The sequence below is a fragment of the Myotis myotis genome, unplaced genomic scaffold, assembly GCF_014108235.1.
Source record: "Myotis myotis isolate mMyoMyo1 unplaced genomic scaffold, mMyoMyo1.p scaffold_m19_p_4, whole genome shotgun sequence".
Classification (NCBI taxonomy): domain Eukaryota; kingdom Metazoa; phylum Chordata; class Mammalia; order Chiroptera; family Vespertilionidae; genus Myotis; species Myotis myotis.
Window position 1 is genome coordinate 29,195,509 of NW_023416346.1, and position 25,566 is coordinate 29,221,074.

Here is a 25,566-nt window from a genome sequence, read left to right on the forward strand (position 1 = left end):
ACCAGGCTGAGGATCGAACCCAGAACCCAGGTACCTGCCCTTGACCAGGAATCAAACCCGAGACCCTTTGGTGTACAGGCCGATCCTCTAGCCACTGAGAAACACTGGCCAGGGCTAATCTTGCCATTTTTATGTGGCTGATTTAAAAAAAAAATCATTGAGTATTCAAAAATAACATTGAAATGTGTTACCTATTTGGGTGTTTTGGTCCATTAACTTTTTCTGGTGGTTTTTCCAATTAAAATTACATTGATGCCATATGGCATCTATTGTGTGTTAAAACTCCCTAACTCATGAAAGAAATGTCAAAGCAGATTGGGAGAAAAAAAGAGGGAGTGAGTTAACACTATGGTTCTAGTCACTGCTCCATCAAGACAATCATATACTTTATAACTTTCCCCTTTATATTTCCAGTAGCCCAACTGTCACCATACATTGTTATCACAACATTGTTGACTATATACCCTGTGCTTTACTTACATACCCATGATTATTTTGTAACTATCAATTTGCACTTCTGATTCTTTCACCTCTTTCACCAAGTCCCCCTCCTCCTGGCTTCTCTGGTTTTAACTGAACTATTTTTTATTTCATTTTTTCTCCTCTCTTGGCATATCAATTATATTTCTTTTTGAAAAAATTGTAGTGTTTTTCTTAAATTTTGTAATATATATTTTTAACTATCTGAAGTCTACTTTCAACTCACTATATTGTATTGCCTCACTGATAGTGTGGGTACCTTATAACAAAAGATTTCATTTTACCTTTATTAATTCTTTCTCTGATTTTCTTTCTTTCTTTCTTTCTTTCTTTCTTCCTTTCTTTCTTTCTTTCTTTCTTTCTTTCTTTCTTTCTTTCTTTCTTTCTTTCTTTCTTTCTTTCTTTCTCTCTTTCTTTCTTTCCCTGACTTATAATTTCCCTGCAAAGCTGCTTTTAACATTTTTTGCAATTGGAAATTTTCATTATTTTTTGTCTGATCAATTCTTTATTTCTTCTTCCCTTTACAATGATAATTTTTCTGGAATCAGAAATCTAGGTTGGTGATTTATTTCAGTACTAAATATTTCACTTTTCTCTTTTCTTGCTTGCATAGTTTCTGACTAGATGTTAAATGTAATTCTTATCCCTGTTCCTTGATAGGTAAAATAGTTTCCTCCTCCATGGCTTCTTAGAATGTTTTCTTTATCTTTCTGTAGTTTAATATAATATGCCTAGGAGTAAGTATTTTGGTAGTCAATCTACTTGTTATTCTCTGAGCTTCCTGGACCTGTGGTTCATGTCTATTATGGATTTTGTGAAATTTTTGGACATATTACCTCAAATATTTCTTCTACTACAATCTCTCTTCTCTTTATGGAATTGCAATTACATACATTTTATACCTTTTGAATTTGTCTCGCAATTCTTGGATATTCTTTTCTGTTTTTTAGTTATTCTTATTTTTCTCTATCCATTTTGGTTTGGGAAGTTTCCCTTGGCAATGTTTTAACCTCACTGATTCTTTCTAGTATGCTGATGAGCCCATGAAAGGCATATTTCATTTTTGTTTATGTTTTTTTTTATTTTTAGCATTTACTTTTGGTATTTTTTACAGTTTCCATCTCTATACAAGAATTGGCAAAAGTAGATTTACAGTGGTATGTGAAACAATTTATTCTAATATTTATTATTATATTATTAATACAATACAACTGTAAACCTAATTTTGCCCACCCCTGTATTTATATTATCTTTTTGTTTTTGTATGTTCACTTATTCCATTAGAATCCTTAACATATTTGTAATAGTTATTTCACCTGTCTAAAGTCTGTGCTATATTTTAGTATGATTCTGATCATTGATTTGTCTCTTCAAACTTTTTTTTGCCTTTTAGCATAGCCTGTAATTGTTGAAAGAAAGACAAGATATATTATTGAGTAATAGGAACCGAAGTAATTAGACTTTCAGTATGAAGTTTTATGGGAATGATGACTTCCAAGCTCTTTATATGTTGGAGCTGAGGCTAGAAGTTCCCAACAACCAGTTTTCAATGATGAAGTATGTTGTGGAATTAGCAAGGGCTTTGATGTTAGACTGATCTACGTTCAAATTCAGGCCCTAGCATTTAACTAGAGGTGTTACCTTGTGTGAGTCACTTAACTTGTCTGTGTCTCAGCTTCTTCCCCAGTCAAATAAAAATAATACCAAATACATATGGTTTTGTTAAAGTTAAATGAGAGGACACATGTGAGCAAATTTATTACAGATCCTGATATGTACATTGTAGGTACTTCATATTTTCAGTTTTCTTTTCCTATTAAGGTCCCTATGCTGGAAAACAAGGACTATTTTTGAGCCCAACCCATGGTGTTGCATTCATCCTAGGAATTAAAAAAAGTTCTTTTTATAAAGTATTTGCCATTCTTACAATGCTGAAAAACTACGTTGAAAAAAGTAACCTACTTATATAAAGACTATCTTATTCTTAAGGGCTTATGGAAACCCCCTGGTTCATTTATTCCTATTTACCAACCACAAGTACACTATCCTTTTAAAAAATATCCAGTCTTCTACCAAAAAAGACCCATGAAAACACATTTCTTTCTGTCTAGGTTGAATACAGAAACATCAGCACCAAATACTAAGGATGGTCATTTTGCTACAGTGATAAGCTCTATGTTCTGGGCAGGGGGAAGAAGTTATTGAACCATTTAGAGGGAGTAAATAGCCTGATTGCACACTTCACATATCAAACTACATCTGGAGAATTGTGTCCGTTTTTGAGTACCATAATTTATGGAGGATGTTAACAATACTAAAGTGTGTCCAAACAATGGTGACCAGGATGGTAATGAGGACATTTGCAAATCTAGAAACCTTGCTATATTTGGATATATATTAATTCAGTTTATTAGATCTATTTTCTGTATCATTTATATTGTAAAAGAAAAATTAGAATATTTTCTGTTTAGTAGCTAAGTTTTCATAGTATCTCTGATTTTACATTGTTCCAAATTTTCCTGGACATAGCTCTTGACCACTTCCCAGGAAAAAGATAGAGGAAAACCTCCCCTACCCTAAGGGTATAAATATTATCTGACAAAAAAAATCAATGAGCTGAACTTCCTTGCAGTAATTCTAGCCCTTGGCTTCATTCCATTAAATCTCAAGTTGCCAACCTCAAACTGAGCATCCTTTTTCATCTAGTGTTGGCTCCTATAAGTCCCCAAGGAGTCTTTGCTTGAGTGGTTATGGTTTGGTCTGTTGCCCAGTGATATAGAAGTAAGGGGGATGGGCAACACCTAGAGATGTGCTAAATGGATTCTTAGCTGTGAAAGTTGGAGCAGGGAGCACATGTGAGCTTCACGTTAGATATGAAACCCTAGCTCCTTTCCCCACGGCAGTATGTGCTGTTGTTAATTCTTTCTCCAGAAGAGTTCATGATCTTTTGTAAGTTTTTTTTTTATTGATCCAACAGTGTTAGTAACAGAAACTTAAAAAAAAAAGTTATGGCAGTATAGTCTATGGAATTTCACTGTCATATGTTTTGCACATTAGAGAACCAATGCCCTGTGCTAGAGATGAAATTGCCCTTGTAGTGAATTCATTTTAGGGTAACTTAGATGTTTGAGATCTACATATCTCTTACCTCAGGCTTTCCCAAGGCAAAGGTGTAAGTATGACTCCGCTTTGTTGGTCTTTGGGCTGCAATTTATCCTAATATGTTTCCATTCACAGAGAAGAAGCCAGTGAATCTATTTTTGTTCATAGATCCAGAGACAGAGAAGCACTGAACAGACCGTCAAACCTCAGAGGGAAGGCAGGGGAGGGTGAGAGGAGGGGTTAGAGATCAACCAAAGGACTTGTATGCATGCATATAACCAATGGACATGGACACTAGGGGGGTGAGGAGACATATGTAATATCTTAATCAATAAAGAATAAAAAAAAAAGAAGCCAATGGAAAAATAATGAGGTTAAAAAAGAACTTAACTTTCTATAAAGGTGTTTGAAATTATGTATGTTGGCTTTATGGCCGAGGGCAGCTAGAGTGTAACCATTACTGAGAGAAACCAGTCTGAGTTGACTACTTCTACTTTGCAGTTGTGTGACTCTGAGACAAGGCTTAAACTCTGCTGAATTTCAACCTCATCCTCTTTAAAACGGGGATTGCAATACCAAATCATAAAGTTGTTGCAAAAAGTAGATATTATACTTAGAAATGCTTTGTAAATGCTAAACCATATAGCTTGTGAGCATTTTAATACAAAGATGGTGTATTATTTATCTCAATCTACCTAGCATTTATATATGCCTAGTACCTTTCACAGAGCCTGATATATAAAATAAATGATTGCTAGTTAAATTTTAAATGAATGAGTATGCCCTGTCCAGGTAGCTCAGTTGGTTAGCAGTGGTTCTCAACCTTCCTAATGCCACGACCCTTTAATACAGTTCCTCATGTTGTGGTGACCCCCAATTTCATTGTTACAAATTGAACATAATTAAAGCATAGTGATTAATCACAAAAACAATATGTAATTATATATGTGTTTTCCGATGGTCTTAGGCGACCCCTGTGAAACGGTCGTTGGACCCCCAAAGGGGTCGCGACCCACAGGTTGAGAACCGCCGGGTTAGAGCATCATCCTGATATGCCAATGTTGTGGGTTTGATCCCTGATCAAGCACCTTTAAGAATCAACAAATGCTTTCTCCCCATCCTTTCTCTCTCTCTCTCTCTCTCTCTCTCTCTCTCTCTCTCTCTCTCTCTCTCTCCCTTTCTCTCTCTCTCTCTCTCAAAATCAATAGATAAAAAATTATTTTAAAAAATTAATGAGTAGTTTTAAATCTCCATGTTTCTGATGATTTTAAATAATTCATTGATAGATCTTTGTTTGAGGCTAGATGATCTCCTGGCCTCATTAAATCTTTAGATTCAATGTTGGAGAGTAAAGTAGCATATGGGGTTAAGAAGAGATTGTTACAAGATAGATAAACTTTCCAGGAATTGCTTGACGTTCTAAACAAAGCAAAACAAACATATGAAGATACAGCAATTGATAAAAATGAAGATTAACTTTCTCAACTGGGCTTGGAAGCCTAGTGAAATTGCATTGGCATCTGCTCAAGATTGCAGGGCAAGCCATAAGCTCAAGGGAATAATCTAGCAAGCACATTCTACCTTGTGAGTGATCTGGGGCAGATGGTGGTGGCACAACCTAGACATCACTTCTGCCATAGCTGACTGAGATGCTGGACTAACTGATCCCAAGGAGCTGTTGGAGTATATAGTCTCTCTAGTAGTCTGAACGTGGTAATAATTTGATTTTTCAAGCTTCATGAATTGGCATCATTTGGAGTACATCTGTCAGGGACCTTTGCACTTTGGAAGGAAATGAAAGAAAGTACTAAGTTAATTTTAAATGTCTTAGGAAACTTGGTTATTTTGTTTGTTTTCAAACTGTCTTATTTCTTGAAAAACCTATTATTTTAGTTATTTTCTCTTCCCTCGTACAAATGTGGAACTCTGATTATTTGGAATAATTTATGTCTGGAGTGTTTCAGTTTGAAGAAAATAAGATGGCAACATGACTACTTTCTCTTTTAAACCAATGACACTAATTGGGTCTTATGCCAAGGGGCAGGGGCAGCAGATGTAATCCTGAATTCATAGCTTTTGAAGAATAGATAAAGCTTCTACTGGAAGCCAAATTTACCAAAGAAGCTTAGCAATTATAATTCCAGATGTTCACCTTGCAAATACCAGGAGGTGTTGTTTTCAATTTCAAATATATGGATAAGTGCATGGATTGCTTTGTTTCCATCCAGATACCCATTTAAGGAATATGTTCCATTTCCAGATATGGCAATCTATCAGATAGCTCTCTTTAAAGTTATCTAGAGGAAAATCTACCAAAAATGGTTAAATTTGTGATAGTTTTTATTCTTGGCTAAAAATTTGCCTCTCCTCCAGGACTGAACAGGCCTAAATTATTACGTGAGTTTATATAATATATGATTTGTTGTCAAATATTTATCTCTGACCAAAAATGAAATGACTTGAAATACAAGAAATTTTTAACTGAATAAATCAATGAGAGAAAGAAAAATAAATTCTCATTTAGCCTATTTTTAATAAGAATTTTCATGAGAGGCAAAATGTTAACTGAATCCTGCCTTTTGTCATTTGAAATATAATTAGTGTGTTTAAGAATTTATGTACACATCAGGGTTTGGACTTTATATTCAGAAAGGAAAATTGATTTATAAGAGCAGGCAACTGCAGGAGTTGAGGCAATATGAGTCAATTATTTAAGGCAAATGGGACCTTACTCACCACAGCAATAGAGAAATTTCTAATTCAATTATACCCTGTATTTTCATGCTTTAATTTGTTGGCATTTCTCTATTTCTTATTTTACAGAGGCCTTTGAAATTGTTGTTCGCCATGCCAAGAACTACACCAATGCCATGTTCAAAAACAACTATGCAAGCCTGACCCCACAAGCTTTTGAGTTTGTAGGTGAATTTTTTACCGATGTGTCTCTCTACATCCTGGGTTCTGACATCAACGTGGATGACATGGTCAATGAACTATTTGATAGCCTGTTTCCAGTTATCTATACCCAGCTGATGAATCCAGGCCTGCCTGAGTCAGCCTTAGACATCAATGAGTGCCTCCGTAGTGCAAGGCGTGACCTGAAAGTATTTGGGAATTTCCCCAAGCTTATTATGACCCAGGTTTCGAAGTCACTGCAAGTTACTAGGATCTTCCTCCAGGCCCTGAATCTAGGAATCGAAGTGATCAACACAACTGATCACCTGAAGTTTAGTAAGGACTGTGGCCGAATGCTTACCAGAATGTGGTACTGCTCTTACTGCCAGGGACTGATGATGGTTAAGCCTTGTGGTGGCTATTGCAACGTGGTCATGCAAGGCTGTATGGCAGGTGTGGTGGAGATTGACAAGTACTGGAGAGAATACATTCTGTCTCTTGAAGAATTGGTGAATGGCATGTACAGAATTTATGACATGGAAAATGTGCTGCTTGGACTGTTTTCGACGATCCATGATTCCATCCAATATGTCCAGAAGAATGGAGGGAAGCTGACCACCACCGTGAGTACCAGTCTACAGTTTTCAGAGAAACTGGGTCCTATTGGGAGGGGGAAACCAGGCTAGTAGCAGGTGCTGTTAAAGATAAGTGAGAACAAGATCAGAGGGTTGGAAGAGATGAGAGTCTGAATGACCTCACATAGTTAGGCAGCACATTGAGACCATAGGTTATGGAGTCACAATGCCTGGCTTTGAATTTTGCTGTGGGAACTTGGGTGAATCATTTTATCTTTATGAGTCTCATATTTCTGATTTATTAACTAGGGATAAAAATAATATCTTTTTCACAAGGAATAATATATTAAAGCACTTAGCATGTGCCTGGTACATGGTAAATCTTCCGTAAATATTAGCTATTAATACCATTGTTGTTAGTTATCATAATCTTCATGACAGCCCTTTGAGGTAGGAGCTATTATCTTCATTTTATAAATTAAAAAACTAAAGCTCAATAAAACTGTAACTTGCCCAAGGGTACCCAGCTACAGTTAGTGGAAAATCCATAAATCAGAAATTGATTAGATGTCCATTTAATTAGGTTATCACCGATTTCTTTTATTCTGATTTCACTCTCATGTTCTTAACCATATATATCACATTACCATTTTAAGTAATGACTTTAAACTCGGGAGACCTATCTAGAACCCACTAATTAAACCTACATATGAATGTAAGCAAGGCCAAACATGTTTTCAAAGTTGTTGTTTTACAGTCTTGATTATATGACAGCCTGATGGGGTTTGTGATGGGATAGTTCTGCAAGTGAAGCAGCAATTTACTTTGTTTCAGTTCCACATTGTTAGTTACATTATACCTGCTAAGCTAGAGTGCATACATTCAGAACCATGGGAGGCACCCACTTTACAATGTAGAGCAGAATATACAGCCAGGAGCTACTAGCCAGATCCCACTAAGGAGGTGGTGAATGATTCCTGAATGCTACCAGCATTGTGGAAGGTGGTGACAGAATCATCTAATGCCCTACCATTGTTGACTTCCTACTACATTTCAGTTGCTCTGATGGCCAGTTTGCATGTTATTTCACAGTAACCCATGAGATAGGGCTTACTGGTGTCCCCATTTTACACAAGAGAATATGAAGGTTAGAGTGGTTAAATACCTAGCCCCAGATCTCAAAAGTTAGTTAAGTAAAGGTGGGGGAAACTGGGATTCAAACATAGGCTTGGTTGACTTATACTCTTAGTTTCTAAGCGGTGCAACTGCTATGTACTCAGAGACATTGTTTACCCAGAATATGTAGGGCAGATTGGGCCATTTAACCTTGTCTTTAAGTTCTGGAAATGATAGGGATAATCGGTTTCTTTGGTGAATTAAAGTAGTAGGGAGGACAGAAATGATGCTACTTATGGAGCTGTTCCAATTGTCCCATTTACAATGTTAGCCATTTAAAACACATTTGCTAAGAAAATATTTTATAGTAAAATGAACAGAAATGCCCTATCTAACTATAGTGTTCTTTGATGACTAATTATTCCCTTGACTGCTTTATAATTCAAGACCAGATTCTGAGGCCTTATGCAAAAGTAAATTTCACAGAACTAGAAAAATGAAAAGTTAGCTCATTCACATGTTCATTAACCTTATATTGATTGAGTGCTCACTATGTGTCAGACACAAAGCAAGGATGCCAGGGGTGTGGAAATGTCTTCAATAAGAGGAAAAATAATGAGACAACATTAAAGATAGGGTATAGGAATGTTTTAAGTTTGCCTCTGATATTGGTCACGTGATAGCTGATAAGGAACTAAATAAATGGTTTTGATCAGGCTCCAGGCATAAAGATTTATTTAATTAACTTTTATTAAGCATCTGTTTTGCTCATGGCACTTTGTCCGGTGCTGGATATTCAAAGTTATTTAAGACATAGTTCTTAAGTCTTGAAAAGGTCAGTCTAGTTGACTGACAGACATGCAACTGAATAAATCTTACCATAATCAACATGCCACTATAATGTGAGTGTTGGAAGCATCATTAGAGATTATCTAGTTCAATTTCACTGATTCACAAATGAAGAAATAAAGTCCAGGGAGACTTGCCCAAAATTATATGATTAATGGAAGAGCCAGAAGTAGAATCCAAGGTCTTCTGCTGTTACAATCTAACTAGTGTTCTTTCCACTGTATGTCTGTCTCCCATTAGACTGTCCCAGGCTTTCATTCTAAAAAGCTCCATTAGGATTTTACAAAAACATTGTGAACTTAAATTGGATAGCTATTTTAGGTTGCCAAACCTGCTATATTTTAGGTGTGCAGGTGTGTGTGTGTGCAAATGCGTAGGGGTAGTACATTTCATGTCATTATCATTTAGGAAGAAAGTTCTTGGTTGTGAAGAGGTGCTCGGTGATGCAGTCCCTTTCTGTTTTGGCCATTAAAGGTCTGATTGCCCCCAGCTTCCAGCTGGTTATGAGAGCGTGAAGTCTGCCTTCCCCCAGGGATGCCTGAACTAGACCAGAAAGCATATGTAAACTCTGCCTTGTTAATGTTTTATGATCACCAACTTAAGTAATATATACCAAATGGTGGGAGTGGGGAAATCATTGACCAGGTGTGATCTAGCCCATATTCTCTATGGGTCAGAGAAGGGCTGAACCATTTATACAGGAGGAGGGTAAGTGAGAGCTGAATAGACTGCAGAACTCTATTCATCTTAACAAATCCACAGAATGCCCCAAAGCAAAAACTGATTTAAAACTAAAGCATTAATGAGATTATTTTCTGTAACACTGTGACTTTTCTATTGTGTTAATAAGTAAAACCTTGCCAGTCAGTCCTACTTGAGATTAAGTTGTAGTGAGAGACATCTTTGATAATATGTTCTTCCTGAGCTCTGTTGGGACAGCCTTTTAGCTAGCTATAAGCTATGCCATGAGGTTTGCCATATAGAGATTTTACCCAGTTGTTTGGTGGCTACCATGTACCGATTAATAAGGGCATTTCATGTACAGATTATGAAGGGCATTTTGCTCTCTAAGTGAATGTGGAACTGTTCAATTTTTATAAGTATGACCTATTAGTGCTTTCATTTTCCATAAGATAGTTTTAAATTCTACCAAGTGAATGTATGCAAGTAAATGTAGGGATGTTGTAAAACATCCAGGTTGCAAACTTGGCTCACCATCACAATCACCTGGGGAACTTGTTAAACAAATTCCTGGAGTCCACCCTGAGGATTTTGATACCATAAGTCTGTGGAGAGGCCAGAGAATTTGTTATTTAAAAAGTGCCCCAGCTGTTTCTGATACTCCCTTGGGCGCAAGCCCTGTCTCCTTATTTGGAATTGAATGGCAATTAATGGCAAAGTTAGGACCTCAGATTCCTCATCTATAAAATGGGGTTGCTTTATGGGATTAATTATAATGATTGATAGGTTCAAAGTATGTGGCAAAGTTTGTGGTACATGGCAGGTACTCACTAAGCCCCAGTCCGGTACTCTTTTTATTACATTTTTCTAAGTGCCAAATGGACAATGAGTTTTGCATAAACTTATTTTTAAGTACCAGAATGTTTAATGTTATTTTAATCCTCAGAAGTGAATAAAAATTGTGTGTGAAAAGGTGAGAAAGAGAGAGAGAGAGAGAGAGAGAGAGAGAGAGAGAGAGAGAGAGAGAGAGAGAGGATAGGGAGAATAATAAGAAGGGGAAAAAAGAGAGAAAATTTGTACTGCAAACTCCAAGTTAGTATTAATGATGGGACTGGACTGTAAATAGTTCTATCTTGACTCTTTAACTACATTTGTGAGCTAGGTTAAATATCTTGGCCCATAGTAAGTATCCAGTATATCTTTAATAGTATATGGGTGATCAGAACCAAGATGGCGGAATAGGTAAACACCTGTACTTGCTGCCTCCCACAACCACATTAAAATTACAACTAAAATACAGAACAACTATCTTCCAGAACCACGGGAAAGCTGGCTGAGTGGAAGTACTACAACTAGACAGGTAACGAAGAAAGCGTATTGAGACTGGTAGGAGGTGTGGAGGCAGGGAATGGGCTGGCACCCAGGTGTGCCACTTTTTTAATCTGGAGGGAGATATAAACTACCACTTGCTCTGAGCTCCAGTGCTGGGCGAGACTCTGGGGGACCCAGACACATATGGGGAGAAACTGGACTGTCTGGCATCAGGGCAGGAAGGCAGGGGCAGCTTTCTTCCAGAGGGAGGTGCTCACAACAGTCATTGTTCCTGTGCTAGAACCTCCCAAGTGCAGGGCTGATTGGTAGCCATTGCTGTTTGCTCCACCCTGGAGATTCCCTGAGACCCCACCCTACCCAATTTACAACCCCACCCAAGCTGTGCACAGTGGCTTTTGCATATGAATGGTCTGTCCTTTCTCAGCCTAAAACCTGTCAAAGAAGCTGCAGCTGGGTCAGGGAGCCCCAAAGCTATCAAAAGAAGGCCCAAAGCGGCACCAGCAGCAGCCTGCCTTGCTTCACAGCTGGGCCTTGTCTGGGCACTCCCAAACCCGATACAAAGATGAGGAATCTACAGATCTCTCTGTAACTCCTGCTGGGTGGCCCCAGGCAGTGGCTGACTTTGCACCTCCTTGGAGATATAAGAGCCAGTGTACCTACTGGTCAGTGCAAGATCATACCAGATTACAGCTCATCACATCCATATGTGACACACTCAAGGGGAAGACTCGGTGATCACCAAAGCCCTACTGAAGCAAGTCCTGCCCCATCAGGGTGTCTCCTGCACAGCAGCTCTTCCATTGTAGACACAGCTGGTCCTCACAGCCAGTTGGACTGGAGGTCAATTCCTCCCAGTGATACTAACAGCAATCAAGGCTCAACTACAACAGTACTGTGCACAGAGTCCACAAAGGGGTACACCAAGAGTATCTACCTCAGGTGATTGGGGAGGCTGAGCCACTGGTCCCTATAGGACACCTAGTACACAAGGCCACTCTATCAACTCAAGGAGACTTAGCAGCTACCCAATACATAGAAACAAACACAGGGAAACAGCCAAAATGCAGAGACAAAGAAACATGTCACAAATGAAAGAAATGGAAGAAAGAAAACTACTGGATATAGAGTTCAAAACCACAGTTATAAGGTTACTCAAGAATCTTCTGGAAACCTCCAAGGAACTTAGTGGGACCTTCAAGGATCTTAGTGAGAATGCCAAAAAAATGGAAAGGATCCAGTCAGAAATTAAGCATACACTGACTGAAATAAAGAATAATATACAGAGATTCAACAGTAGACTAGTGGATCCCAAGAATCAAGTCAAAGATTTGAAATTTGAGGAAGCAAAAAACAACCAACCAGAAGAGCAAAAAGAAAAAAGAATCCAAAAATATGTAGTTAGTGTGAGGAGCCTCTGGGACAGCTTCAAGTGTACCAACATCCAAATTATGTGGGTGCCAGAAGAAGAGAGCAAGACATTGAAAACCTTTTTGAAGAAATAATGACAGAAAACTTCTCCTACCTTGTGAAAGAAATAGACCTACAAGTCCAGGAAGCACAGAGAACCCCAAACAAGAGGAATCCAAAGAGGACCACACCAAGACACACCATAATTAAAATGCCAAGGGCAAAAGACAAAGAGAGAATCTTAAACACAGCAAGAGAAAACAGTTACCTACAAGGGAGTACCCATACGACTGTCAGCTGATTTCTCAACAGAAACTATGCAGGCCAGAAGGGAGTGGCAAGAAATATTCAAATTTATGAATAGCAAGAACCTACAACCAAGATTACTCTACCCAGCAAAGCTATCATTTAGAATTGAAGGTCAGAGAAAGAGCTTCACAGACAAGAAAAGGCTAAAGGAGTTCATCACAACCAAACCAGTATTATATGAAATGCTAAAGGGTATCCTTTAACATGAAGAAGAAGAAGAAAGTAAAGACAAAAAATTATGAACAACCAAGTGACAACAAATACATGTCTATCAACAAGTGAATCTAAAAATCAAATGAATAAAAAATCTGATGAACAGAATAAACTGGTGATTGTAATAGAATCAGGGACATGGAAAGGGAGTGGACTGACAATTCTCAGGGGGGACGGGCTGTGGGGTTGTGGGAGGAGATTGGACAAAGATCTTACACTTATGGACGAGGACAGTGGGGGGTGAGGGCCTGGGGTGGGATGGGAACTGGGTGGAGGGAAGCTATGGGGGGGGGGGAAACAGGAACATCCGTAATAATCTGAACAATAAAGAGTTAAAAAATTGTATATGGGTGAGAATATCACTGTTAAATTTATCAGTACATTATTGAATCCCACACTTTATACCCGAAGCAAATATGAATTCTTAGTTTTCAATATATATTTTCAACATTGTTGTTATACAACACCCAAATTGTGGAATGCCACACCTTTTTAAAATGCCATTGTTTTTATTCTGAAACCATTTTGATTATCATTGCCATGTACCTATGTATGGATTATATGCATAGCTACTGTACATTTCACCTTATAATTTGTCCACTGATTAAAGGAGTAATAATCAACATGTTAGACGTTCATTGCTCTCCCAGAAAGTTTCCCAGAGTTTCTATGATTATTTTATTTACTTTCTTTATCCCCAAAAATAATTGCTTATATATCCTCACATGGTGGATTGCACTTTTATTTTTCCATTTGTACTCATGTACTTTTTTATTGATTCATCTCAGAATTTCCTAGCATTAGTGCTTCCTCTCCCAAAATTTCTTTACCCTCAGCTTGTTGTATGTTTCATTGACTATTGTGCAAAATTGCAACCTTTTCTACCACCAATATTTCTTCCTTTTTTCCTCATTGTGATATTTCTTTTAGCACTATCTGAAATTGGATTCATTGCAGGAAACATTTATTGAGCTTCTAATTGTAGAAACACTGTGATTACTCTGGGGGTCGCAGGGAGTGCCCGGAAAGATAACCATGACTCTGTTGCCACCCTCACAGGTCACTTGGCTATCAGGTAGCAGACCTAAGATTCAAAACCGGATCTCTCTAACTCCATAGCTCATGCTTTTAATGATTATTCTATATTGCTCTATCAAATAGTTCCAATCTCCCTTCAGCAGAATCTTCATTCCACAAATACAGGCTAAGTAGGTTTTTATTATCTTATTTAATATATTGTATTACTCTCTACTGTTTTTCCAGCTGCACAATCAGTTGTTAAATTCATTCTCTCTCCTTGGAGACATTTGCTATAGTATTTCCAAATGAAGTACTAAAAGGCATGAGATTTTTAGTTTTTGTAATACTTAAAGGCTCAGAGCAATTTCTAGGGGGACAAGGAATGTTTATGTAGGTGATGGAAGACTCAATGACACAGTGAAATCACATTGCCTAGAGTCTATATGAGCAGGACCAGTGGTGAGGAATAGTCTCTCTTCCAGTTGCAATGTTTGAAATCTGCTCATTAATCCAACAGATAGTTTTTAGTGCATTTACCTTTTATTCTGGATCTTAACAGTATACCTAGGTCTCCATTATGGTATTTCCTTACTAGAAACATTGCCTAATGAGAGCATAACATACTCTGGTGCCCAAGTATATCCATTTCCTTTGATAGAATTTCTGAAGGTATCTTCAGTGAAGTCAATATATATTTATGTGTGCTAGGAAACTCTGGGGAAGAGACTCTGTTGATCCCCGATAATAATTCACTCTAGCAAGTTCTTATATTTTGCTGTCTGTGTGAGTAACTGTAACTCATCAGAATTTCTAAGATTAGCCCTACTTTCCTCTCTGCTTTTGAAGGCTGAGGTTATTTTTCAGGTGTCAGAATGTCAGTGTTTTTCTCCTCATGCCATCAGTTTGGACTTTCATTTTTAGTCCCAGATAAAGATACCTTGTCTGAATTCATACAAGCTGTTTTCAGTACCCAATGATTGCAAAGTGATAAAAACAAGTAAATGGCTCACTACCTAATCAGTGTCTGTAGGTCAGCATCTAGAAGTGTGGTAAGCAACTTTATTTGCATGATGTTCATTTCTGGAAAGGAAAAGATGTTTATAAGCTGCAATCCTTGATTCGTTCATAATAAAAAGAGCTTTAGTGCTTCTCATGGGTACTTTTTAAACATAGATTACCTATTTATTGAAGAGAAAAATAAAAATGAAAAATGGCACCCCTTTTAGGGACTAAATGTTAATTTCATGACAAGTTTCAAGCAGTGGTTTCATAAGGGAAGCTTTTTTAATACTTCATCCTGAAATTATAAATATTATGTGTCACATTAGGAAATTAGGTGGTCTCTCCACAAATCTAGAATTCTTTGCCTTTGCAACAAATAGCAGTGTGATTACCAGTTGTTTTATATGTTCTGAATCTTCAGAAAGTTTTTTCTCCTTTCTGTGGTGTGTAGACTGATATGGCAGGAACGTGTCTTCAAGAGCTGTGAAAGATCTGAGATTTTTACCCTAATTGCAAACTAACAAATTAGTCTGCCCCAGCCTCATGGATGCTGGTTAAAGACACGAAATTACTGGCTCAGAGATGAAGGGCAGTTTATTTCTCACAGCAACAGCAGTGGCCAGAGTATCAGCATTTGTGTGAGCTCTAATTCCCATGGGGTAAGGTAAAGACGGCCAGATGACTCCTGCACATTCAGCAGGTTGCATTACAGGAGAGGAGCCTTAAGCTTAGGGAACTCAAATATTTTATAATAGATGATAAGCCTACCTACTCTTTTCTCTGAAGGGAGGTGCTATCTCTGCCTTCTAAGGCTGTTTACTATGCAAATATACTTGAAAAAGATAGTATGGGGAAAAGTGCCTCTGTTTATAACACCTTCAGAAACATGAGGCCCATGGAAAATCGTCTTGCAACACATGAGCCCCCAACCTTGGATGGCTGCAGGAATTTCTCAAGTTCACAATGCCTTTGGAGGATCACGTAAGGAAATTTGAAGTTAGTGAAGGTACTTTGCTCAGCCCTGACTCCTTGGACAAAAGGCAGGGCTATGTCCCACATGTTGGAGGATAGCAGAAGGCACAGTAGCAGGTTTTTTTTCATATTTTTAGAGAATACTTGAAAAAGAAAAATATGAAAGGCACACCTGACTATTGTCTTTGCTTAGGTGTGAACTCTGCTCCTTGAGTATCCTGCTACTACTCTATTGGTCTCTCTTTTGGTCTCTAAGCTATCATTTACTTTCTTGCTTGTTCAGGTTCTGGGTTGGAAGTTTGTATTCCTAATTGGCTTGGCACAGTGAGGTTGTCTCTTCTACACAGTTCTAAGGTGACACATGTGATAATCACAGAGCAGTAAGTAGATGCTTATGCATGTCTGCTGGGAGTGATGTGGAAGACTGATGTGTCCTCTGAGTATATTCAGAAACCTCAGAAATTAGGAATATTCACCCAAGTGGACAAAGTCCAAGAAGGTTTCCCCATGGCCTGATATTCCGAGAATCCAGGTGCTCCCAGAATGACAGTTAGGAAGTCAAAAGTGCCTTTTACAAAAATATATAGCTTTATTGATATCAGAGAGGAAGGGAGAGGGAGAGAAAGATAGAAACATCAATGATGTGAGAGAATCATTGATTGGCTGCCTCCTGCACGCCCCACACTGGGGATCGAGCCCACAACTGGGCATGTGCCCTTGACTGGAATCGAACCCAGGACCCTTCAGTCGGCAGGCTGACGTACCATCCACTGAGCCAAACCAGCGAGGGCCCAAAGTGCCTTTTTTATACTGGGTAGCCAGAAAAGCAGAGCATACAGTGAAAGCAGCCTCCTACTTGGCAAGGGTAGAAAAGCCCCCGAATATTTGCTCTCTTCATCACAAAATCTGAAATGCTTCAGAAAATATGGAGTCACATACACAGTGTGATTCCTTTGTGATCTTTTTTCCCCACTTGGAATAAGGTTACCCTTGGTAACTGTAGCTCTACATCATTCACATACAATAGCACAACAGGTAGCCTTGGCTCACTAACCTCTTATACCTAGCCATTTTGCTATCTTGCTCAGGTCTCTGCCAGAAAATGCTTTATATTTGAACTGTTTCTTGAAATGCAACCCCTCAAACCTCCACCTGAAAATTGAAAACATATTTTGAGCACCACAAGCATTTTTAAATGAAGTTGCACTACAGAGCACTAATTTCCTCAAGGGAGGGGTTGGTTATAAATTTTTTGCTGTAAAGCAATGTTTCACAAAAAGCCAAAATGAGGGAATTTGAGCAGTTTCCTTTCAGGATATTGCAGCCTTTGTAAGATAAAGTAAAATCCTCATTATTACCAGCAGCCACAACTTTTTGAGTGCTAGTACTGAGCGCTTATACTGTTTCACAATTTACCATTTCTATCCATGTTGGGGAAGGAATTAATAGAGAAAGACAAATAACCTTTGTTTTGGTTATAGTACAGACTTCTTTTTTTATTGTTCAAAGTTTTACATATGTCTTCTTTTTCCTCAATTGATCCCTCTCCCCCAGCCATTCCCACCCTGAGCAAGTCCCCACCGCCCCAGTGTCTGTGTCCATTGGTTATGCTAATAGGCATGCATACAAGTCCTTTGAGTACAGACTTCTTAATGTCCTTTTAAAATGTCCCCTTTGGGGCTTGGGGTTCAGAATGCACCAGACTTCCCAAAATGCTGAAGTGGGCATGAGGGATCCTGTTGGGGTGATGAAAATATTCTAAAACTGGTTTGTGGTGATGGTTGCATACCTTGATAAATTTAGTAGAAATAATTAAACTGTACAATTGAAATGGGTAAATTATCAAAATCCAAAAAGTATGCCTGAATAACACTGTAAAAAATTATTTTATAAAATAAAAAACTGTGAAAATAATATGTAAAACATTTCAAATATAAGAGCATATAAGCATATTATAAAACAGCTAGTAAAACAATACCTGTATAAATATTAACCATATTATTTAAATAAATTACTCTATAAAGTAAACATAAACTAATATAAGCAATGCTAGAATCTATACAACAACAAAAAATCCCTTTTGAGAATGCATAACCCTGGAAGGCTTTTTTTCATATTTAATACAGGGGATGGGGCATTGGGGAAGGGTTTATGCTGCCTTCTTATTACCCAATTTAAATCTTTTCTGAAGAATATTCAGAAAGTGAATTAATTTTTCCTTTTTTCATTTCACTCAGAATGTCTAAAACAGATAAAGTCAGAAACAGAGTCATTATATTTGGGCACTGAGTATTATCACTTACTGAGAGTCTATCTAAGCCTTTCTGCTTTTTTGCAGATAATTAATTTTGTTCCTAAATGTAGGAAAGAGTGATTGTAATCAGTATGTTTGTACTTCCAGCCACAAATAGAGCTCATCAAAGACATGCAGTACAAATAAACCTCATAAAATATGCAGCCCAAGCACTGCTTGAAGTTAATGTGCTATCTCTTTATTTCAAAGAAAAAAATTATATGTATGACTTTTTTAAAAGTCAATTTTGGTATCCTCATAGAATTAATAGATGAACCTCTCGTTCTCTAAGTCAAGCCTACGCTGTAAGCTATTTTTATCATTAAATCTCATGAAGTAGAGCTGAAGGAGACTTTGATGGCACGGAAACCATGTCAATATATACACATTTCTGATCTCTGGGTGTGGGCTTCTTTTATGCTTCTGGAAAATTTTAGGTGATCAGGTTTAACTTTGAGGCTCAGGTTCATCGGGTGAAAACAGAGTGTTTGTTCAGAAAATTCCTCTCAAGTGTTTTAAAAGACATTTATCCTTTTTTTTTCTAGCTGCCCGCCCCCCACCTCTGACTAACCTTTTCTCCTCAAAACCTGTCCCCTCATCCTCGCCTTCAAAATTGTATCTGACTCGGTGTCTTAGTCATTCAGGTCCTGTACTTGCTTTAAAATGGTGATGTTGATCATGATTCAGTCATCACAGGAGGCCTATTTCTGCTTCTCGTTCTCTAATGTGTTCTCTCTTCTGAGAAACAAACTCACTTCACTTAGCAAATTATATATTGTCAGAAAACTCTCCAAAAGGGTTATCAAGTACGGAGAGCTCAGTCATTGTGACTCCATTGTAGGGGGAAATGTTTAAGTGTGTGTAAAACACACACTTGGTGCTTCTAAAACCACCTGCTGTGGAAATTGCACAGTGGAAATAACATCAATCCAGGAATCAGAATATGGATATAGGGTGTTTATGTGCTGCCACAGGATAGTGGCCTTAAAAAAGTAACTTAAACTGTGCTATGAAGAAGATAACGATGATGAGAGTGATTATGTATTAATCACTGCCATGTGCCACACCCAGTTCCAAGCACTTTACATGGCTTAACTTATTTAATGTTTAAGACGATCCTAATAAGGAGGGGAGTATCATTTTCCAGGTTAAAGAACTGACACAGGAAGGCTTGGAAGTAGGTGCCAGCTATGAGACCACTTCAGCTGTTTTCTACTGCAGGAGCTCCTGAGGGTCCTCTATTGGCCAGGGCCAGACCCATTCTTAAAATGTGTGGGTGGAGCCTGACTCCCTCTGCAGGTGGACCCAAGCTGATTTAGCTCATGGAAATGAGGGAGAATGGAAGTCAGTACATTGCTAAGGGTCTTTCATTTCTGCCTACTCTCTCAGTTACTATGCATCCTGTTTCTTACATATGGCCTTGAGAATTACATGTACACTTTGAATGGGATTAGCTTTTCTTCTCTGATTTTCCTCAAATTTGTATAAATTCTAATTAAATTTTCCTAAATTTCCTTGTAGTTTAGACTTCCCTCGGGATCAGGACCTATACTGAGAACCTATCATTTAACTTTTTAAAAATCCATTCTTGATGAGCTCAGGCTTAAAAGATACTTTAAAAGATATATGGCATTTCCATTTTCCTCCTTTCGGATCAGAAATCCAAAGAATGGTGAAATACCAAGCTCTGTGGCTTTCTTATTATGCATTAAACCCTGCAATGAAAAAACAAACAAACCTTCAATGAAAAAAACAAACAAACCTCCAATGATCTTTTTCCAAACATGGAAGGAGTATCATGGTTACTAAGTTTCTGATATACCCAACCATCCCATTCTCCTTAACAAATTCTTATATATAAAATTAATGGTTTTACTGACCATAGCAACCTTTTAGTAGATTTTTTAAAATTATGAACACTTTAAATCACCTTTGACCAGTCTCTTCTCACAAGATTTCTAGACATAAAGTACTCTAGACAAAAGAGCATGGAACTCATATGTACTATACCTCAGACAATAAATAAAAAAATTCTAGCTCTTTCCCATCTTGCAAGATGGCGGGTGAAAAGAAAACCGAGAAGCCGGATGCTAAGGAGAAGAAGCCAGATACTAAGGAAAAGAAGCCTGACACTAAGGACAAGAAACCTGCAGCCAAGAAGAAGGCCGATGCCGGTGGCAAGGTTAAGGCCCCTAAGAAGGGGAAGCCCCACTGCAGCCGAAACCCCGTCCTCGTCAGAGGAATTGGCAGATACTCCGGGTCGGCTATGTATTCGCGAAAGGCCATGTACAAGAGGAAGTCTTCGGCCCCTAAATCCAGGATTGAAAAGAAAAAGAAGGAGAAAGTTCCTGCTACTGTCACAAAACCAGTTGGTGGCGACAAGAATGGTGGTACTCGAGTGGTTAAACTCCGCAAAATGCCTAGATATTATCCTACTGAAGATGTGCCTCGAAAGCTGTTGAGCCAGGTAAGAAACCCTTCAGTCAGCATGTGCGGAGACTGCGGGCCAGCATCACTCCCAGGACCATTCTGATCATCCTCACTGGGCGCCACAGAGGCAAGAGGGTGCTTTTCCTGAAGCAGCTGAGCAGTGGCTTGCCACTTGTGACTGGACCTCTGTCCCTCAATCGAGTTCCTCTTCGTAGAACACACCAGAAATTTGTCATCGCCACCTCCACCAAAATTGATATCAGTGGTGTGAAAATCCCCAAACATCTCAATGATGCTTACTTTAAGAAGAAGAAGCTGAGCAAGCCCAGACACCAGGAAGGCGAGATCTTCGACACAGAGAAAGAGAAATATGAGATTACAGATCAGCGCAAGGTTGACCAGAAAGCTGTGGACTCACAAATTCTGCCAAAAATCAAAGCTGTTCTTCAGCTCCAGGGCTACCTCCGCTCTCTGTTCGCTCTCACCAATGGGGTTTATCCTCACAAACTGGTGTTCTGAATTTCTTATAAGAACCCGATTAAATAACTGATATGTTAAAAAAAAATTCTAAAAAAGAGAATGGAACTAAATTGGTGTCCTAACTCTGATTAGAAATAAAGCAATAATTGTGATAAATTGGCATAATCAAACATGACAGAAGTTATAGAATACATGTTATATTTCCTTTCACTATGAAATGGATGTTAATAAGCCCAGATCACAGAGGGTGAAATAATGCACACTGATGGGAACATTTCCCTCAGACATCTGTGTTTATCAAATTTTAAAGTCTGTTTCCTCCCCCACCATTTCTTCTGAATCTGTAACCCATTTATTTAAAAAAAAATAATGCATGAATCAAATTGCTTTGCTGTGAAAAGCCCCATTCAGAATTGTCTCGTTTCTGCTGATAATTGACCAAAGACTCTTCAAGATACCAGGAATAATCATTTACAACAAACATTCATTTTTAATAGCACCATAGAGATTTTTTTAAGAGCAAAGCTTTCAAGATGGAAAGGTAAGTCAATACCCTACACAGGAATGGTCAGCTTGGTGTTGCAAGGAGCAGAATAAGAAAAGGTTGTGTGATATAGTAGGAAGAATGTGGGCTTCAGGAGTTAGGATGTGAATCTCTGCTTAGCCATTCTGATTTTAGTGACCGTGGGCATAGTGTACAATCTTCCTGAACCTCAGTTGTTTCATCTGCAGAATGGAGACTTTTTTAAAAAAAACACAACCTCTTAAACTACTATGAAAATTACTAATAATGCCTAGCACACTAGCACTATAAAATCTGACATATAAAATGATTCATTTCAAATGCTGTGAGACAAAGTGGCCTTTTCTTCCTTCATTTTCCCTTACCTGGGGGTGTTTATTTTGAGGTTTTTCTCATTATCAGCACCATCACTGATAAATATTTATTGAGTTCCTGTACCCAAGATCCTATGCTAGGAACTGGCAACACAAATATCAGGAAGCTGTTTTAAGAAACTAAATCAGGTGGGTTGCAGCAGAATTTATGTATACTTTTCCTAATGTTAGGGTGGTCTTTCAGGTGAGGCTGCTTGTCCAGGTACTCTACATTTCTCCTGAGGACTTGAAGTTCCTTAGTGTGAGTCCTTTGGTGTGACTTTGCACAAGTTTATTCAGCCTTTGTGGCTGTAGTTCTCTGCTTCTATTTGCCCAACTCTTGTCCCTAATAACCAGGAGAATCAATCATGTTACCCCCAGATGTTCAGATGACTTGATTCCCAGCCAGGCAAACCAAGTTGATCGCACAAGTTTTCTAGCTGCTTACAGTGATCTTCACAGAAGACTCATGAATAAAAGGCAGTGTGATATATCTAGATTCCTGATGGGGATTGTTAGCATTCACCTTTCTTTGTTCTAGTTTAGTGCTGAAATCACTTTGGGAGTAGAACAAGGACTCGAGCTGTGTTTATGGTTTATTTGTTTTAAAGTGTGTACAGTGTAGTATAATGCTAAATTGCTTTTGCTGAGTGCCACTGTTAAATGATGATTAAATTTAGGTTGGTATAAAAATGAATGGATATCTATTACATATCTTTGGTATAATTTTATATCCCCCTGTTTTTAGATATTATCCTTTTATTAAATCACTAAATTTTCTTGCTTTTTAAAAAATCTATCCTGCTTACTTAGAGTCTCTTCCCCCTTTATAATGAATGGCAACTATCTGTTTTATTCTTGGGATTTGGGTTATCAGTCTATATATTTTGATGTAGAGAAAGGGAAAATGCAATGTAGGGGAGTAAAAGGAAAATGGGAAGTGAATCAGACTATTTGAAATGATTTTTTTCTAGGTACATGCCCTCTGCAGTATTTACTTAATATAATCATTGCCCCACTCATGTTAGCATAATACAAATAAGTTGCAAATTCTCCATTTGAAAAATATAGAAAAGTACAATATGTCTCAACTATGACTAACTTGACATTTTCTTAAATCAACATCAGTTTTAGTGTGTGAGATTACCATTCTTCTATCCTCATCCCATAGTATGTATGCAATGTCTTACATAGAGTAGGTGTTTAATTTTTTTCTTAAATCAAGCTAACTGCGAATAAAATTCTGTGATGAGGTTCCCAGGCTCATGTTTTCTACATCCTTTTCTGGGTCCCTGAAATTTGCGACCTCATTCTACTGGCCATTAGGTTTGCCTGAATATAAATTATCTGCCTGTTTCTCCTTCCCTCCAATCACTCACTTTTCTTAATACAGCATCTAGGTTTTCCTGCTTAGAGTATTGGCCAGAAATTCAACCTCACTCCTACCAGCCAACTGTCCTGGTCCCTGGCCTTAGATTTCAAAGTGACAGCAGAAGAGGAAATAAGAAACACTAACTGAATGCAACTTTCAAGGCAATGCACAACTTTCAAGTTGCCATAAATGAATATGTCTATTTGGGGAGCTTTACTCTGCAGAATGAAGGAAGCTACTAGATAAAAAAGAAAGCAAGTCTATCAATCCAGAAGCCAGAAGGGGCTTAACAGAGACAGGGCAGACATTTACTCATTTTATTTTTTCAAGCCAGAATAGGGATATTTAGTTCATAGACTGTGGAAGACAAGCCAGCAAGGCAGAAAAGTGAGGGTTAGCAAAGTAAGCAAATGAGATATGACTGTCGGTTGTAACCAAAGGAAAAAATAAATACTAAGTGGGTATTTGTAAGTTATGGGATCAAAGGAAACATCCATAAATAATTCAAGATGTTTGCTTTGTACTGTCTGGCTAGTTGGCCAAATTAAAAATCAACTTATAAGGGAAAGTGAAACACTTACATGTGTAAATATAGACAAACAGTCCAGCTTAGCACATGTACATATGTCCATAAAAGACTGTAAGAACATGGAACTTGTTCTTAGGATTGGCCTCATGACATTTTTGTAAACTGGGGTTCTGCTCTATTAGGAGTGCCAAATCACAAGCTTCTCTTGATGGTTGTTCTATTTTAAAAACAACAGCAACCTGATTTTAGAGAGATGAAGGGAGAGAGAGAAAAACATCAATCAGTAGCCTTCTGCACGGGGCTCAAACCTGCAACCTGGTTATGTGCCCCGGCCAAGAATCAAAACTGCCACCTTTTGGTATAAGGGATAAGGTTTCAACCAACCAGCCACACCAGTCAGGGAATGGTGTGTCCTTAAAAACATCTTAGAGTAATACTTACCTTGGACTAAGATATGTGTTTCTGTCATCAAACCTTCCCCATCTCTGATACTGGAAATGTGCTCATTTTCTTTGGTCTCTCCTTACCTTTGCCCTGTAGGTGACAAAGTATTTTTAAATGATTTTTTAAATTTACATTTAGAGTCTGTATCTCTAATGCTACATTTGGATCTTCTAAGATCTAGTCTAGCCTCCTCATTTGGAAGATAAGAACCCTGAAGCATGTGATTTGAGGCAAAAGATTTGCCAAAGATGAACCAGTTAATGAATGTCAAACGAGGGTAAAAGCTATGGCTTGTGATGAACAGGACAGTATTCTTTCTGCTATGCTATTTATTTGGTATTACATGGTGAGTGTGCTTCTAAGGTTTGCTTTTAGAATTATTCTATCTTCTTCTACCTAAAAATATTCAAACTAGCATCTAAGATGCTCCTTGATTTTCTTTGCTTCTTGATTGTAGGATTCCTGGAAATCACAATAGGTATATCATTACTATGGATTTCAATGCATAGTCTATCATGAACATTTTTATGTAAAGAAGAGAAATAAAATAGGCAGAAGATGAAATTTCTTTCGAAGATATTTTTGGATCTGTGTTTTACAAGTTACCTTAGAAATTCTTTATGTAAAAGGAATTAAATATGAATATTCACTTGAGGATTGAAGAACATCTGAGATAAGGCTTTCTATAGAAATAGTGAATAGAAACCATCAGTGTTTTTTCCCCCTGCTTAGACTCTTTCACAAGTCAAAACAACTCAATATGATATTTCTGCTCAAAATGTGTTCCAGTTATAGCCAATTAAAGGTCAGCACATATAATTTACATGAAATGGATGGGCAGGAACAATAGGTATCTGTTGGACCATGAGGAATGATTCAGTTGTATTTGCAAAAGAGTACTACAAAGGACAGCAAAAATGCAAGATGCAAATCATTATTGTTGTTTCTCTTTAATAAAGAAATTTTTTCTAGGTTTGCTCTCTCATCCTATTTCATTCTCTTGTTTGCATGTGTGCTATAGTCATTTTTAGAATTGAATTATAGAATGACCTACACTATTAGGCTGTTAGGCTGCTTGATTGAAATTATCTTTATAATGGGAATCAGAGAACACTTTTAACCTTGTTAGAGCACCGCTGTACCATTGATTAATATATAAAGCAAGTCATAGATCTCACAGTGAGCTATT

General features: G+C 37.8%; 1 protein-coding gene and 1 pseudogene across 1 annotated transcript in view; both read left to right on the forward strand.

The window, feature by feature from the left end:
* Positions 1–25,566, forward strand: part of GPC3 (glypican 3) — a 406,774-nt gene that overhangs the window by 220,625 nt on the left and 160,583 nt on the right. Inside the window, exon 3 of the mRNA XM_036305437.1 lies at positions 6,406–7,100. Coding sequence (XP_036161330.1) covers positions 6,406–7,100 — 695 coding nt within the window. The remainder of the gene's footprint in view (positions 1–6,405; positions 7,101–25,566) is intronic.
* Positions 20,289–21,241, forward strand: LOC118654155 (annotated as a pseudogene).